At 39.6% G+C, this 17,117-nt stretch overlaps 3 protein-coding genes across 3 annotated transcripts in view; all 3 read right to left on the bottom strand.

Annotated features, from left to right (window-relative positions):
* Positions 1-17,117, bottom strand: part of LOC129757714 (uncharacterized) — a 468,755-nt gene that overhangs the window by 404,302 nt on the left and 47,336 nt on the right.
* LOC129753414 (uncharacterized) lies at positions 4,209-5,324 on the bottom strand. The gene has a single exon (XM_055749236.1). It carries the CDS (start codon positions 5,322-5,324, stop codon positions 4,209-4,211), a length of 1,116 nt encoding a protein of 371 aa, XP_055605211.1.
* Positions 5,348-10,206, bottom strand: LOC129753415 (uncharacterized). Its single transcript, XM_055749237.1, has 3 exons — positions 9,857-10,206; positions 5,705-9,796; positions 5,348-5,382 (listed from the first exon to the last, which is right to left on the bottom strand). The coding sequence occupies exons 2-3, from the start codon at positions 9,777-9,779 to the stop codon at positions 5,348-5,350; spliced, it is 4,110 nt and encodes a 1,369-aa protein (XP_055605212.1). The 5' UTR covers positions 9,780-9,796; positions 9,857-10,206.

Here is a 17,117-nt window from a genome sequence, read left to right on the forward strand (position 1 = left end):
CAACCATTAATACTTCAATATCTCAGGAACTACGTAACACTTTTTACTGAAATTTTGCAGAGTGGTTGTTGAAATATTGAGTAAGCATGTCATAATTTTTCAATGAAAATGGTCAAAAAGACAACAAATTCAGTGAAACAATTCCAAATTTCAGTTTACGCTCGGACGTTGGTGCGAACATATGTTTCTAAATTGAACTCTCGGTCAGTGCATCTTTTTTTTTCAATTCGTTAAACTGGAATAGATTCCGGTCTACCGATATGGAAAGAATGCGAAAGAATACGATTAAAATTGCGTTTGGTGCGTGCGCGAGGCCTCCGGCATAGGATCTTGAGCGGAACTAGTCAAAATCTGATCTTGAGCGGAACCATTTATTTTTCCTAACATCTAGGCAATGATTGTTTATTAATCTTACCAATTTGTAGAAAAAACACTTTTTCAAGATCTTTTCGTACAAGTATTGACATTTTTGCTAAAATTTATTAACTGAAATAATGTTATTAGAAGATTTAAAAACATACGCATTTCTGCTGCAATTTTCAACAATCTACGCTGACTTTGAACGTCAATTTATGTCACCCTTGACCGTTGTTAACTGATTCTCAATGAATAAAATGGTAGAAAAATTCATAAAAAAGCATTATTCGGGTTTTTGTTACAAGTTTTCCATCAGAATATCAATTAATAGCATAGTTTTTAAAAGTAAAATATGATCTTGAGTGGAACCATCTTTGATCTTGAGCGGAACTACTAGCTTCCGAAATAAACCGCTAGGTGCGCTGCCTTATGCCTAATGTCTCACACGCAATTTTTTACCCCTGAATGTATGTAGCAACTTTGTATGTTTCTTATTATATCAGCTTTAGGGAAAAAAGATGTAAAATTAAGCTCGAAAAGAACAAAAACTAATTAATTGGTGTCACAGCTGCAGCGTATTAAACTAGGCACACAAAAAGTTTAATTTTTGGGGTACAAGAAATGTGTTTTTGAATCTTTCTTTCAGAGAGACGACGAGAAGGAGGAGAAAGGCTTTCATACATATTTTTGGCATAATTCGAGAACTAATGGAGCCAATAAAGTTTAGTCATTATTTCAGAATAAGAACAATCTTCATTGCCATTACAATTCGTACTTCATGAAGTATTTTTCATTTAAAGAGATTGTTTTAGATGTTGACATTCCAATTGAAAACGATAAACTATCAAATAAACATAAATTCAAATTGTTTTTTACACACATTCCTTCAGTTTTACAAAGTGTAGCAAAGCACACCGGGTTAGCTATTTTATAATACTCCACGATTCAATTGGTGGCCTGGTATTGGAAACCTATCCGATTCCCTTGTGCTAAATAATTAATGTTTCCATAAATTTTGAATATAAATAAATATTAACGTGATTCATAGGAAACTGGAGTTTATTATAAACTTTATTCTATGAATAAGTTGCTTAGAGCAAGGTTGCCAAAATCAGAGTATAATCTGTTATTTCACAGAATTTTGAGGAAACTTTTATCACAGCATCTGTTTCACAGAACACGATATTTTGAAATATTTACAGGTTTCACAGATTTTTTATAATTTCTAATGGATTTCCATAATTATAATTTTTTTTGGTCAATATAAAATTAAGGTTTCTGACTTTGAATTAGAAAAGTATGCAAAAATTTTCAACGTTAACTGATTTTTCCCAACTAAATTATAAATGAAAAAGTATGAAAGGATTTTCAACGTAAACTTCCCAACTAAAATATAAAAATGACCCAATTTATCATGAATTTCCAATAAAATTAAAGGAATTAAGGGATTAGGGAATAAAAAAAATCAGATTTTTCTCAAAAACGTTGATTTAGAGCAATGTACAGTTTTTTGCGAAATCTGTTATTTAAGGCATCTTCTTTTGTATTACTTACTTAGTTATCATTATTATTATTAGTTGTTCGGGCAGTATGATCCTAAAAACACACATTCAAAAAATCAATCAAACATACTAACGAATTTAATTTGTTTTGATTAAAAAAAACTAATACTTGAGTTTAGAGAATCGATTATTTCAAAATAGGATACAGTGAATCGAAGTGAAAATTGGACTTTTTTAAGCAAGAAATACATTTGAACGGATATTTTTAGAACAGCTTTGGAACGCTAAGTTTCATTTTTTTAACGTAAAAACATTAATTTTTGAACTTTAAAATCTTCAAAGATGAAATTTAATTGAAGTTTTCACAGTTACACAAGTATTAGGAATAAGAGCTATTAAAGATGTTGATAGAAGAAAATGGTTCCGCTCAAGATCATATTTTAGTTCCGCTCAAGATCAGCGTGGTTCCGCTCAAGATCAGAATTCTTACTTCAGTAAAACAGCTCTAGAGTTATTGGGTTTTACTCTAAAATATTCTAAAAATCATCATTAGAAAGCAGAAACCAAGATCTATCCACTGATCTGAAAATTTTTTTGTTCGGATATAACCCATAGCCATACCGCTTGATCAACTGTAGCGAGTTGCGTCGAATTGAGCCAATTAGTTCCGCTCAAGATCATTTACCCTATGTTAACGTTTTTGTTTTTGTTCAGAACACGTTGGAAATACAAGCGTCCATTGTACATTCTTTGTACAAGGACGAAAATGAACGATGTTTTTACCTAAAGTTTATGGACGAAACAGTGTTTAATAGCTTTATCAATAAAATGGACGCCGAGTACCCCTTCATATATGAAGATGGAAGCAGGATTATGGTAAAATTGGACGTTGCGAGTAGTGTTCATCGTTATGTGCGAATATTCAATTTGCCTCCCGAGTAGAGTGTCTGTCCCGGGATTTCCCGGGTGGGAATTCCCGGGAATTTGAAAAATTCGGGAATTCCCGATTCCCGGGAATCATAGTTTCATTCCCGGGAATTCCCGACATGTATGAAATTATTTCTCTGGAAAGGCCTGATAGCCTCCGGAACCATTCTATTTTTTTTTTTTTTTTAAATGTACTCATACAAAACTCATTGAGGATATGCCAATTCCTGTAGCAGTAGACATTTGGCAGTCATTTGGTGCATTTTTTTTATTCAAATATGTAATTCCACTATGTGATATGTATTTTCACTTTGTTTTCATTGAACGAAAACCCACAACTTTTTGAAAAATATATGAAAAATTGCGCAGATTGTTGGCAGATTGTGTTTTCTTGAAAGTGTTATTCATGCACTTGTTTCCCTTTTGCTTTGAAGCCAGATGAACTTCAAAACTTAAAAGTGACGAATGCCTAGCTTTTTTTTTTGTTAATAAAAGCGATTATATAAAGTGTGCTGAAAAACGAATACATGTTGGAATCATCAAACAAATAAAAAGATTTTTTTATTATTATAAATAAAAAAAATTCATTACATTTATTCAGGTTATTTTAAAGTTCGTTTGACTGTTTCTAATATATTATTGTTGTCGAGGGCTCAGGGTTGCAATGGGTGATTCCCAGACATTAAAGGACGCGGACACTAGCTCCCAAATTTTCGGGTAAGTTTTCTTGTTCACTTTTGCTGCTCTTTCTAGGGTCCAATGATGACACAGTTTTCACATACAGTTCAAAAAATTTATTGCACAATATAACACACTTTATTTTAAACTTTAAAAGACTTTAACGACTTATATTAATTTTATTTCTAAACACTTAACAATAAGTAGAAGTAACGAATTATAATGGGACACTTTTCGGCCTGGCCGTCTAGTCGTCGCGCTGGAACAATCAGAAGTGATGGAATGGCGATTCGAAAACCCAAGCCAAGCTTTCTTTTCTGCTGGTGAAGAAAGCGTCCTTTCTTCCGCCGAACAATTCGCTGCTTGCATAACAATATAAAGAAAGGGGTGAAATAATTCACGCGCCACGCGCGCCTTCGCGTACTGCGCCGTGTCGAATCTCGATGCCTCGCTCGCTGCTTACTCGCCGTTCGATTACCACGCCTCAACATCCTGCCACCTCCAGAAATGGCCATTTCTGGATACCGCTGTAATCGCTTGTAGGGAAATGCCACCGCTCGTTCGGTAACATTGGATCGTGCCTGACCTTGCGTCGCTGATGCCGTAGAACCATGGGTTCCGATTCTGGGGAAAAATAAGACCCGGTAGACCCGGACAATAGCAGATAAAATAATGGAATGGTCCTCACCTGGGACCCACCATTTCAGGGGGCCTTGTATTTTTATTAAAATCTGCTATCCTCGGTCATTCATGCTGATTTCCATTCTCGATTTCGTTGCTGATTGATGAATTCTCGCCTTCATTCATGTCGCCATCCATTGATGCGATCGGCAGCAAACAGAGCTTTGCGATGGAACCTTTGGCTGTCTGCAGTGTTACCACCCGAGTCACCCCATCAGCCCCGGGATGAAGCTTATGGATTCTGCCAGTTGCCCATTGTGTGGAAGGGAGATTCTCATCCTTGATGAGAACAAGACGATTCAATTCGATTTTAACGGGAGCCTTACACCATTTCGATCGAGTTTGCAATGTAGCCAAATATTCGACATGCCATCTCTTCCAAATGTCTTGCGCCAACTTCTGGGTAAGTTGAATTTGAGTCAGCCTGTTGGTAGGCACCGACAGAAAATCGTCATCGGGCACTGCCTTAAGCGCCGATTGGACGAGAAAATGACCAGGGGTGAGGGGCTCTAAGTCAGTGGGGTCGTCACTCAGAGGGGTGATAGGGCGAGAGTTGAGACAACCTTCGATCTGCACCAAAAGCGTCTCCATTTCATCGAAGGGCAGCAAGTGGTTTCCCAAAACACGGACGAAATGCTTCTGGGCCGAGTTGATCGCTGCCTCCCATAAACCTCCGAAATGAGATCCCCTCGGTGGATTGAAATGCCATTGGATCCCATTCTCGGAGCATTCCTTGGCTAGATGACTCTTGTAGTCGTTGCTTCGGAGGAACCTACGTAGCTCGTTTGCCGCACCAACAAAATTGCGACCGTTGTCCGTGTAAACATGGGCACACAGACCACGACGACTCACAAATCGCCGGAACGCTTGGAGAAATTTGGCTGTAGTGAGGTCCACCACAAGTTCAAGGTGGACGGACTTCGTTGAAAAACAGACAAACACAGCCACGTATGCCTTGCCTGGAGCATCTCTTCGGTGTCGTGGTTTGATTTGAATCGGTCCCCAGTAGTCGATACCAATAACAGAGAACGGCCGTGTGGGAGAAACTCTAGATGCTGGTAACTCGGCCATCAGCTGTTCGATCAGCTGGGGTCGCGCTCTCACACAGGCAATACATTGGTGGACAACTTTCCGAGCGGCTGATCTCACACCCAAAATCCAATACTTGAGCCGGACCATGTTTATCACAGTCGGCGGCAACGTTACACGATTTGTCTATGTACCGTGTGACCAACATCTGTTAAATTAGTGGTCGTGAATCTCGTTTTTAAGCTTTTTTTCCTCAGATTTAAGCTTTTTTTTGCTTTGAGAGTATAGGAGACGAAAGCTTAAATCTGAGGAAAAAAGCTTAAATCTGTCAAAAAAGGGGAAATCTGAGAGATGTGCTCCATACGGTTTGAAAAGCGTTGCCACCGCCTGGTTTATCAACAGCTGGGGAGAAGCATGCAGTAGACGATGATGATAAGAGCGGAGCAAAAGAACGGTGAAGGGGTGAGATCCTGGGAGAATTATCTGGTGTTTTGATTCGTACGGTTGTGCTGATCGATCAATTCTCCCACCGATTCTCATGACGTCATCACGCTGGCTAAGTATTGGGTAGAACCACTTCAGCTTCGAAGAACTCGATACCGGCTCGCCTTTTTTCAACCTTCTCCACTCGTCGGGGAAATGCTGCTGTTGGATAAGTCGGACAATCGTGTGTTCTGCTGTTCTCAATTCGTCGGTCGTGAGCCACTGGAATCTGCGCTCGCTCTGTGGCAGACGAAAATTCGTGCTGAGGCGCAACGCATATGCGGTGAAGCGTATAAGCGCATGAAAATTTTCAAATTGTTTCAGGAGGTCATCAATGAAGCTCGGTTCTATGTTCGCTGAAGAGGAAACGATTGCGGATTTTCTCAATTCAAAATCAGTGCTGGTTACGATATCAACGTTCGGAGTGGGCCAAGAACTCTTGTCTTGGTTCAGCCAATCTGGTCCCTGCCACCATAAGGAATTGCGAAGAATGTCCGACGGCAAACAGCCTCGGGAAATGACATCAGCTGGGTTTTCTGCGCCGGTTATGTGCTGCCATGAGCATCCTTCCGTCGCAGTCTGAATTTTGGAAACCCTATTTGCCACAAAGTTGGTCCAAGTTGATGGAATAGCCCTCAGCCAACTCAGTACCACTGTCGAATCCGTCCAAAATTTAACACGCATCTCAATATTTATCGATAGCCGAATCTTCTCGTAAAGTTCGGCTGCCAGAAGAGCGCCACAAAGCTCTAGGCGGGGAATGCTAACTTGCTTGAGGGGGGCGATTCTCGACTTAGATGTAAGGAGAACCACTTTAATTTTGCCTTGATTATCAACAGATCGAATATAAGCGCACGCACCATACGCTGTTTCGGATGCGTCCGAGAAAATGTGTAACTCACTCTCGACTGCCTTGCGCAGGAGAACGTACCTCTCTAGCCGAACACCGTTTAGCAGGGGGAGTTGAGTATGATAGTTGGCCCATTCATGTTTAAGGTAGTCGGGCAATTCTTGATCCCAATCCCAAATTGACCCATTTTCGTTCTTTAACGTCCAGAGTTTTTGCATGAAAGCCTTTGCCGTAACCAAAATTGGACCCACAAGTCCCAACGGGTCGAAAAGTTGCGCAATGCAAGAAAGAGTTGCCCTTTTAGTTAGTTTCGCATCTGTCGCAGTTTTCAAATCAATTTGAAATTTCAAAATATCAGTGCCCGGTTCCCAATGTATCCCAAGAGTTTTCAGTGTCTGGTCTTGATCAAAACTAATCGACTGCTGAAGCGCCCGTCGCTCAGCAGGAATCCCATTCATGATTGCTTCGTCGTTCGAAGCCCATTTCTGCAGCGGAAAGCCAGTCCTGAGGCACATCGCTACCAGCTGGTCTCGCAGCTCGACTGCTTCTGCCACCGTCTGTGCCCCGGAGAAGATATCGTCCATGTAAACATCCTCTCTGATAACCCTCGCTGCCTTCGGGAAACCCTCCGCCTCATCGATGGCCAGCTGTTTGAGAACTCGGGTTGCCAGGAAAGGAGCCGAAGCTGTGCCATACGTCACCGTCTTGAGCTCGTACGTCTGTATCGGTTGATCGGGAGATGAGCGCCAGAAGATTCTCTGTAGTGGGGTGTCATCGGGGTGCACGAGAATTTGCCGATACATTTTTTCTATATCAGCAATCAAAACAAACTGGTACATTCGAGAGCGCATCACGATCGCTCGCAAGTCTTGTTGTATTGTGGGGCCCACCATCAGAGCATTGTTGAGCGATACACCCGTGGAAGATCGGCTTGACGCATCGAATACGACACGGACCTTGGTCGTAGTGCTGCAATCTCGGATAACGGGATGGTGAGGGAGATAGTATGCCTGTTTGGTAGTATGCTCGCACTCGGTCACTAGTTCCATGTGACCGAGCCGAATATACTCCGTCATGAACTCTCTGTATTTCTCACCTAGCGAAGATTCTTTTTGAATTCGATTCTCTATCAATTGAAAACGACGAACAGCTGATTTGGAGTTGTCGCCCAGCTGATCGATGACGTCACGTTTCACTGGCAAACGAACGATGTAGCGACCTTCGGAATTGCGACTAACGGTACGGCAAAAAAATTCTTCGCACTTGCTTTCTTCAGGGGAATACGATGATGATGGGAATGCGCTTTCGTCTATTAACCAAAATTTTTCCATTTGGTTTTCCAATCTTTTGAGAGTGGCTACCTGACAAATCATTGGGGTGGTTTGTGGAATGTTTGCGTTGGATGTTGTTTTTCCCGAGACGACCCATCCGAATACGGAGTTAACTACCGACGGCAGCGACTCACCCAAGTAGATATGCCCAGGGGGTGAAAAAATATCGAAAAATATCTCGGCTCCCAGCACGAGATCAATAGGGTGTCGTTCATAAAAGTCCGGATCAGCGAATTGTAGGTTCTTGGGTATGGGCCATTGGGAAATGTTAACGTCAATAGTTGGAAGATCGATAGTAACTTTGGGCAGAATAAGGAATGGTAGTGTTGTTGTGTAATCTGATGTGCGGGATTTTACGATGGCATGAAATTGGAATTTAACTTTCGTCGATGAGCTTCCTATTCCTGCTATGGGAACATCAACCTTGGTTCTTCTGACCTTCATAAGGTTGTACAAGCGACTGGTGGCAAAACAACATTCGCTGCCAGAATCCAGCAAGGCACGAGCTAGATGTTGGTTTCCTACGTCATCGACTACCACCACAACGGCCGTGGCTAAGAGTACTCGGGATCGATCGAAGGTTGGAGAGTGACAACTGGTGCTGGTACTGGTGATCCCGGAGTGAGCTACGTTGATTCTCGGAGCAGGAGCTGGAGCTGACGACGACGATTGCTGTTCGACGTTGACCGGTGGTGTGTTGGCGATTGTTCTAGAGGGGTTTGAATTGGTATGGGTATGTGTGTTGGGGCAGAGAAGCGTGTGATGTCTGGATCGGCAGTTCTTGCAGCAGTTATCCGACGGACATTCGCGCGCATAATGTCCTCGTCGGAAACAATTTAAACAAAGTCGGTTTCGTTTCGCGAGTGCAGTTTTTTCATTAAGTGATAATCTGGTGAAACTGGGGCAGTGAAAAATGCTGTGATCTTGGGGGCAAGCGATGCATTTTTGCATTCTGGGCTCTGGGAGTGTAGTGTGATTTGCTGAACGGGAATAATTGGGGCGGCGATTTTGTGATTGTGGCTGGGACTGGGATTGGGATTCGTTTTGTGGCTTGGACGATAATTGTTCAAGGACATTAACTCGGCGCTGGATGAAATCGGTAAGTTGTCGGAAAGTTGTGTTTTCGGAAGCGGACGAATGTTCTTCCCAATCCCGACGGGTGATGGGATCTAAGCGGCTAGCAAGAAGATGTATTAAAAGCAAGTCCCAATGTTCGGTGGCTTCCCCTAGTTGTTTCAAAATACGGACGTTGGCTTCGAATTTTTCGACCAACGAGTGCAAGTCATTTTGTGATTCTCGGCGCAATATCGGGAAGTCGAAAAGGGCTTGAACATAGGTTCTTTTTAGCATACGGGAATTTTGATAATGTTGAGATAATAAATTCCAAGCAACGGAATAATTTGTGGCTGATATCGGGATAGTTTGCACAAGTTGAAGTGCTTCTCCTGACAGGGATGAGCGCAAATAGTAAAATTTTTGGATGCTCGATAATTCCTGCGACGAGTGGACGAGTGAAACAAACAAATCGTGGAAGTTGAGCCAGTTCTCAACATTTCCACAAAATATGGGCAGTTTAACATCGGGCAATTTGACGTGCGTGTTATGGGGCTGTGTGATGTGAGATGGTGTTTGTACTGTGGCTTGTGGGGGGCATTTTTGCAGTAGGAATCCCTTTACCCTGTAGTATGCTGTTTCAAAGGCAGTTTTTTGCTCGAGGTACTTATCTAGTGCTTCAGGTGTTTCGTCCAGGGTTTCCAACTCAGACTGGACCTTCGCGTACTCGGACCAGATTTCGACGACTGCTTCTAGTCGGACTGGTGCCTCTGCGGTGTCTCGGGGTTCTTGGAAACCATCGACGAATCTGCTGATGTTGAGGAAGGATGCTGATAAACTGCGCCGACGGGCTTTGAGGCTGCGCAGTTTTCGCTCGGTGGTCGACATGATGTGCGATGTTGGATCTAAAATGTCAGACCAAGTAGCTCGGCAAGCAACAGTGAAATTATTGGAATCCTAATTACCTTTTCAAGGCAAGGAATTTGCCTTGTATTTCAATAAATCCTGCTGCTACTGATGTGTCGCTTGAGTGTTTCTGTTGTGTGTGATGGTCACAGCTGATTTGGGGTGCTTGACCGAAGAAAGTTGATGCTGATGATTTGTTCCAGGCACGGATGTTACTCGAATCGATCCGCGGTGCTCCGACGGAGATGAGATGATGATTGTAGCCGAGTGTGATGAAAGGTGCAACAAGAAGAGATCCGGTAGGGATGATCACGGAATGTAAGTGGATTGGAATGCTACTAACCTTCTCGATAAAAGAAATCTGCCTTGTATTTCTTTTTATCGAGTTGAACTGCGTTCCTAAGATGGCGCTTGGCGTCCGCGGCTGCGATGGCGTTGGGGCTATCGGCACTGTGCTCTCCAGACAGGTCTAATCCGGATCCGTTCCGGATTCAGGGCCTCATCCAGTTCGAAGGACCAAATGTCGAGGGCTCAGGGTTGCAATGGGTGATTCCCAGACATTAAAGGACGCGGACACTAGCTCCCAAATTTTCGGGTAAGTTTTCTTGTTCACTTTTGCTGCTCTTTCTAGGGTCCAATGATGACACAGTTTTCACATACAGTTCAAAAAATTTATTGCACAATATAACACACTTTATTTTAAACTTTAAAAGACTTTAACGACTTATATTAATTTTATTTCTAAACACTTAACAATAAGTAGAAGTAACGAATTATAATGGGACACTTTTCGGCCTGGCCGTCTAGTCGTCGCGCTGGAACAATCAGAAGTGATGGAATGGCGATTCGAAAACCCAAGCCAAGCTTTCTTTTCTGCTGGTGAAGAAAGCGTCCTTTCTTCCGCCGAACAATTCGCTGCTTGCATAACAATATAAAGAAAGGGGTGAAATAATTCACGCGCCACGCGCGCCTTCGCGTACTGCGCCGTGTCGAATCTCGATGCCTCGCTCGCTGCTTACTCGCCGTTCGATTACCACGCCTCAACAATTGTTGAAAACAGTTTGCTTAATTTTATAAGAAATAAGTTAAACAACATAATGAAGAGTATATTTTGAACAAAATATGGGCTTGTATGCTCTAAAGGTTCGATAAGCTACGTTTATTTGAATTGAAGTGCATATATTTCACATGCTTTTGGATATTTCCCGGGATCCCGGGAAACAGGCCACCAGATTTCCCGATTCCCGGGAACGGGGAAATGGACACTCTACTCCCGAGGTCGATGACGAGGAAATTGCAGTTGTATTGGGACAGTATGGGACAATTAAGCAGCACGTTAGAGAGAAATTTGCGACAAATTCTGGTTTCTCTGTGTTTAACGGTATTCGTGGCGTTCACCTGGAAAGCGCCAAGGAACTTCCAGCGAATATTTTCATCTCAAACTTCAAGGTTAGGATATTTTATGATGGTGTTAAAAGTCGGTGCTTCTTCTGCAAAATTGAAGGCCACCTTGAAGTTAACTGTCCCAAGCTGGCAAGCATCAACGTGGTTGGTTTGAATAGCGTTCACCAAAAGTCATCGGAACCAAGTACATCGTTCAGCCAAGTACTTAAGAAAGCATTGGTTGGGGCCACACCGAGGATTGAAAAAATTGCAAATATCTCGACAACGTTGCCGAGCAAGCTTAAAACCCGATCAACACGACAATTGCTACCGAGCCTCAACGAAGCCGTACACACAACGGCTGCCACAAAACCGACAACGTCTGCAGAAAAAATGAGCAGCGGAGAAGAGATCGACGACGATGACGATGACGATGACGATGATGATGACGATGACGACGACGGCGACGACGACGACGACGACGATGGCGATGAGAACGAAGAAGATGAAGATGACGATGACGATGAAGACAATGATGACGACGCGGAAATGGAAGTGGATAAGGTTAATCTTAAACGAACTATTTCCAGTCCTAGTTCGACCTCGGAAAACGAATCCAGGAAAAAAATAAAGCCAAAAAGCAAAATTGCATCGGTCAAATCGATCCCGGAATTGAGCCAGACCGAGACCATAGGACGCCGGACCCGAGGAAGAGAAGCGACAGTGACGACGAAAAAAAGCAAATGAATTTTATAATTTCAAGAAATTTTGTAGCAACTGATTCAGGAAACGTAAAACGCAAATCATAATAATGTACATTTATATTATATTATTCGTGAAAAGATTATTAGTTGTAAGTTTTTTGTTGTTATAAGTTTTAATTTTTTCGTTTTGTGACTCGAATGAACACTTAGTGTTTAAAAAGTCAGAAATAAAATTAAAAAAAAAAAAATCCAAATTTCCCTTTTATACGGGAATAGCTGTATCTATGTTTCCTGTCATTGTAAAGACAAGACGTCAAATTTTGTAGAGTGTAAGTTGGATAGTTGAACTAGATTGTGTGAAGTTTTCATGAAAAAATTTTAACCGAGAGAGAAATAGCAGCTTGTCAAATTTGGAAGTTAGTGCGCAGCTTCACGCGATTTCATTCTTTTTTTTAACGCAACTGTAGGTTCATTAGTTTACCAGACAAAAAACTTTTTTCCTTATTTGCAAACGAAGGGTTAGTTGAAAAATTACGCTGGAATAGCTTAATTTCAGAAAAATATTGAATGATGATTTGGAATGGATTAAATGAAGATTATCATGCGCAGGTTTAAAAGTTTAAAAATCAAAGCTCTGCCTATAGATAGAAAAAGTTTTTCATATTAAAAAAATCGATTTCTGGTAGAAGATTTTTTTTCAGAACACAAAAATTTAGAATTGAAAAACATTGACAAATTTTTCGAAAATATTTCAAAACATAAATAGTTCGACAATAAATTTTGGTTAATTTATTTAAAAATCAAAACAAAATATTAAGATAAAAACAAAAGTTTTTTTTATCATTTTAGGAAGATGTTTTTCAATGAAAACTTCTTACCATTTAAAAAAATTATAGAATTTATTTGGTAAATCAAGGGAACATTATGTCTTTTTTATGATTGATTATGTAGATTTTAGCGTCCTGAAATCGAATCTTTCTTCTGATTTGGGAATTGGGGATGGGGAATCAAAACAAAAGAAAAACTTTTATCATTTTTTTGCAGAAGTATATATATAACTTACTTATAACCTTTATTTTGAAATTTGTTGTTATGATTAAAAATAATTTACAAAACAAAAGCTTATAGAAAAAATCATTGCATTTGGATTCAAGGCACCCAGAGTAATCAGAAGAAGCTCTATAATAATTTGCACCCGGGAAAATGTGGCCTTGTTAACGATTTTTTATAATCAAAGTGGTTAGTAGTAGAGTGATGAGTTATAGGATTATTTTTTATTTTTTCAATTCTTGTTGTCAACACCTGCCACATGGCTTTTTACTTGTTGATGTGAGAAATTACCATTCGATGAATAAATTTTGAAGTTTAAATGGTTTGTTGGTTTTTTTATTTTGCCTAATTATATTAGATTTGTTTTTATTAAATTTATCGGCTTTACCGGTGAAAAGTGTGTCCTTTTTAGTAGGGAAATTTTAAGATCATGATTTTTTTATAGATGGATAGAAAATTTGATGAAATGAAAGATGGCGAAAATGACAGGGTAGAATTTATTTATAAGCATTACCATCACATATCATGATGCGTTTCTGAGTTAAAGGGAGCTTATCTGAGCGATCACATCCCAAGCAACCAAAAGTCCCATAAAAAAGGTACAAAAAAGCTTACTCGGCCACATCATTGGTATGGAGTACGTTCTAAGCAGCCCAAAATTTAAGTTCTTATTGATACTTTCAAGTTCCTAAACAAGTCTTTATGGCCTTCTATTCAGCATCCAGCGGCCTTTTAATTCAACTTCCAAAAAATCGTAAAATGAGCAAAAAATACTCTTTCCATCTCAAGTGCACCTTTGGCATCGTTTCATATCACTTTCTCTCGATTATTTCCTATATTCAGTATATATATCGCATCAGAATGGTCACTCAAGTATCAAATTATAAAGTATCAAGTATTAAAAACATGCCCAGCTTGGGGATCGAACCCCGAGCTTCGTGGTGAGAATTGAAGAATTGAACACTATACCACCACGCCTAAATCTTATTCTAACTGAAACTAAAGCTCGGGGTGGTGATATAATGTTGTAGCATACCTGCAGGCGCACCAGCCCAACCAGCCAGCCAGGAAGAAAGCACCTCAATGCACTTTTTGTGACATAGTAAATCGTTTTGAGTACTTTATGTGAGTTGAGTACCTTTCAACGAACATATAAATCACTTTTGCAACTTTCAAGTTTATTAATGAGCATAAAAGTTCACTCAAGGGAGTTGGGCAGTTGATTCTCTTTGTCAGCAACTTTCAAAGCCTTCATTAAAGTAAATACATGTGACTTTTGGTTGCTTGGGATATCATTTCTATGTTCGTTCGCACTGCAAGTTTCCGCTTGTGGGGCCATCTACGTTTGGCCTACTTATGTGTGGTGGTAGATGCATTTCTATCTGAATCTACCACTTAATAGTAGTTGGCCCGTGCTGAAAAAAAATTTGATATGTGATGATAATGCTTGTAATTTATTCTAATCGCACATTTTCGCCACCTTTCCTTTTCTCAAACTTTCTATCCATCTATGAAAAAAATCTTTATCTCAAGATGTCCCTACTTAAAAGGACATAACTTTTCACCGAAAAATCCGATAAACTCAATAACAAACTTACATTACGGTGATAAACCTCTTCATATTTTAGTTCTGAACAGTAACAAAAATGAGTTTTTTCATGTTTTACTGCTTAAAACTTATATAATTGAGCCAAAATAAACAAAATGCCAATATTATGTTTTACAGCAATTTTGGTTAATTTGTTTAGTTAAGCTTAGCTTGTTTGACTACTCATATCCATCTTAAATTACTGATCCCGAAATGCTTCTCTAACATTGTTTTCCTAGTATTATATTTTTATTAATTATTTGAAACAAATAACATTGTTCAGAACGGCCGTGAAGGAAACGCAATTTTTCAAAGCAGACGCTTAAAAGCTGAAATTATATTTCCTAATGTTAGATTATGCTTATTTAATCTTTCCAATGTAATACATACTATTTGTGCTCCTTCTAATGTGCTGTATTGCTATTTCAAGCACGTTCTGACACCCGTTAGCACCAGCTATTGATGTCTGTTGGATTACAGTAGGTTTTGATTATTGTTAGTGGGATGATATTACTTTTACTAAATTAGTAGGCACTATCACTTACGTTACCGGACTAATTCCCAAGGGTTACACAGCAGGTAAGATAGTTCCTATGGCGATATCAACTAGTCGAGCAATCTAAATTAAATTTCTGTTAGGGTACAAGAAACGAACTAACTTCTTATAGTAAATACTATCTTACCGATAAGCTTTTTAGCACTTTCTGTAAAGTACTGCAAAACCTGCCAACAAGCGAAAATAAGTAGTTTTCTAACTTTTACTTCTCCAAACTATTCCTCAACAACGTGTTTCTACTACTGAACTCGAGATTTGTTTATGTTTTCATGAATTGCTGTTGATCACTGCGAAACCACACTACTTCAGATGCTGAATCTCAGGGCTGCCAGCAACATTCTCCCCTCCGTGTTGTTGCGGTGATACAAGGATGCTGTTGTCTGGTTCCGGGGGTTTGAGATCTAACAACGCTACATTGAAGACGGATTTTTCACTCGTTCCTGACGAAGTCTGTACTTGAACTCGACGCACTTGACCATCGGCTCCTTTAATGACACCTAGGATTCGCCCTCGGTTCCACCCGTTTCGCTTTTTGTCATCTACTACGATAACAACCAGGGATTGAAAATTAAGCTCATTTGAGCGAGCTTCATAGCTCTTTATTTCCATAGCTCCGCTTACAAAGCAATTGACGAAGCTCCTATCGTTTTTGTCTCCGGAGCTTCGTATTGCTAAGCTCTTATTTGGAAGAAACCTTAGCTCTTTTTTTGCCTCGTGAGCCCGTTAGCTCATGCCTCCAGAGGAGCTTGAGCTTGTTGGCTCAACCGATTCAAATTCGTTGAGCTTGTTTTCACTGCTGCTGTTCGAGCCAACGCCTGCTTTTTTGTGCACAAGTGAAGTAACTAAAAAAAGGGCTTGTCGCATGGATCTTTAAAATAAATGTTGGACGGTTTTAGTAACTAGTAAAAGTTACCAGCACTATGAAATAGTAAAATTTACTATTTTTCGGGAAAAACGCCAAATGAAAGGGCTTTTTGCAAGGATTATTAAAATCAATGTTAGAGAGTTCTAGTTACTAGTTAAAGTTACCAGCACTAGTAACTATGAAATAGTAAAATTTACTATTTTTCGGGAAAAATGCCAAATGAAAGGGCTTTTTGCGAGGATTATTAAAACCAATGTTAGAGAGTTCTAGTTACTAGTTAAAGTTACCAGCACTAGTAACTATGAAATAGTAAAATTTACTATTTTTCGGGAAAAATGCCAAATGAAAGGGCTTTTTGCGAGGATTATTAAAACCAATGTTAGAGAGTTCTAGTTACTAGTTAAAGTTACCAGCACTAATAACTATGAAATAGTAAAATTTACAATTTTCGAAAAAAAACGCCAAATGAAAGGGCTTGTTGCAAGGATTTTTAAAATCAATGTTAGAGAGTTCTAGTTACTAGTTAAAGTTACCAGCACTAGTAACTATGAAATAGTAAAATTTACTATTTTTCGGGAAAAACGCCAAATGAAAGGGCTTTTTGCAAGGATTATTAAAATCAATGTTAGAGAGTTCTAGTTACTAGTTAAAGTTACCAGCACTAGTAACTATGAAATAGTAAAATTTACTATTTTTCGGGAAAAACGCCAAATGAAAGGGCTTTTTGCAAGGATTATTAAAATCAATGTTAGAGAGTTCTAGTTACTAGTTAAAGTTACCAGCACTAGTAACTATGAAATAGTAAAATTTACTATTTTTCGGGAAAAACGCCAAATGAAAGGGCTTTTTGCGAGGATTATTAAAATCAATGTTAGAGAGTTCTAGTTACTAGTTAAAGTTACCAGCACTATTAACTATGAAATAGTAAAATTTACAAATTTTCAGGAAAAACGCCAAAAGAAAGGGCTTGTTGTCAGGATTTTTAAAATCAATGTAAGAGAGTTCTAGTTACTAGTTAAAGTTACCAGCACTAGTAGCTATGAAATAGTAAAATTTACAAATTTTCGAAAAAAACGCCAAATGAAAAGGCTTTTTGCGAGGATTATCAAAATCAATGTTAGAGAGTTCTAGTTACTAGTTAAAGTTACCAGCACTAGTAACTATGAAATAGTAA

The sequence above is a fragment of the Uranotaenia lowii genome, chromosome 3 (genome assembly GCF_029784155.1).
Source record: "Uranotaenia lowii strain MFRU-FL chromosome 3, ASM2978415v1, whole genome shotgun sequence".
NCBI lineage: Eukaryota > Metazoa > Arthropoda > Insecta > Diptera > Culicidae > Uranotaenia > Uranotaenia lowii.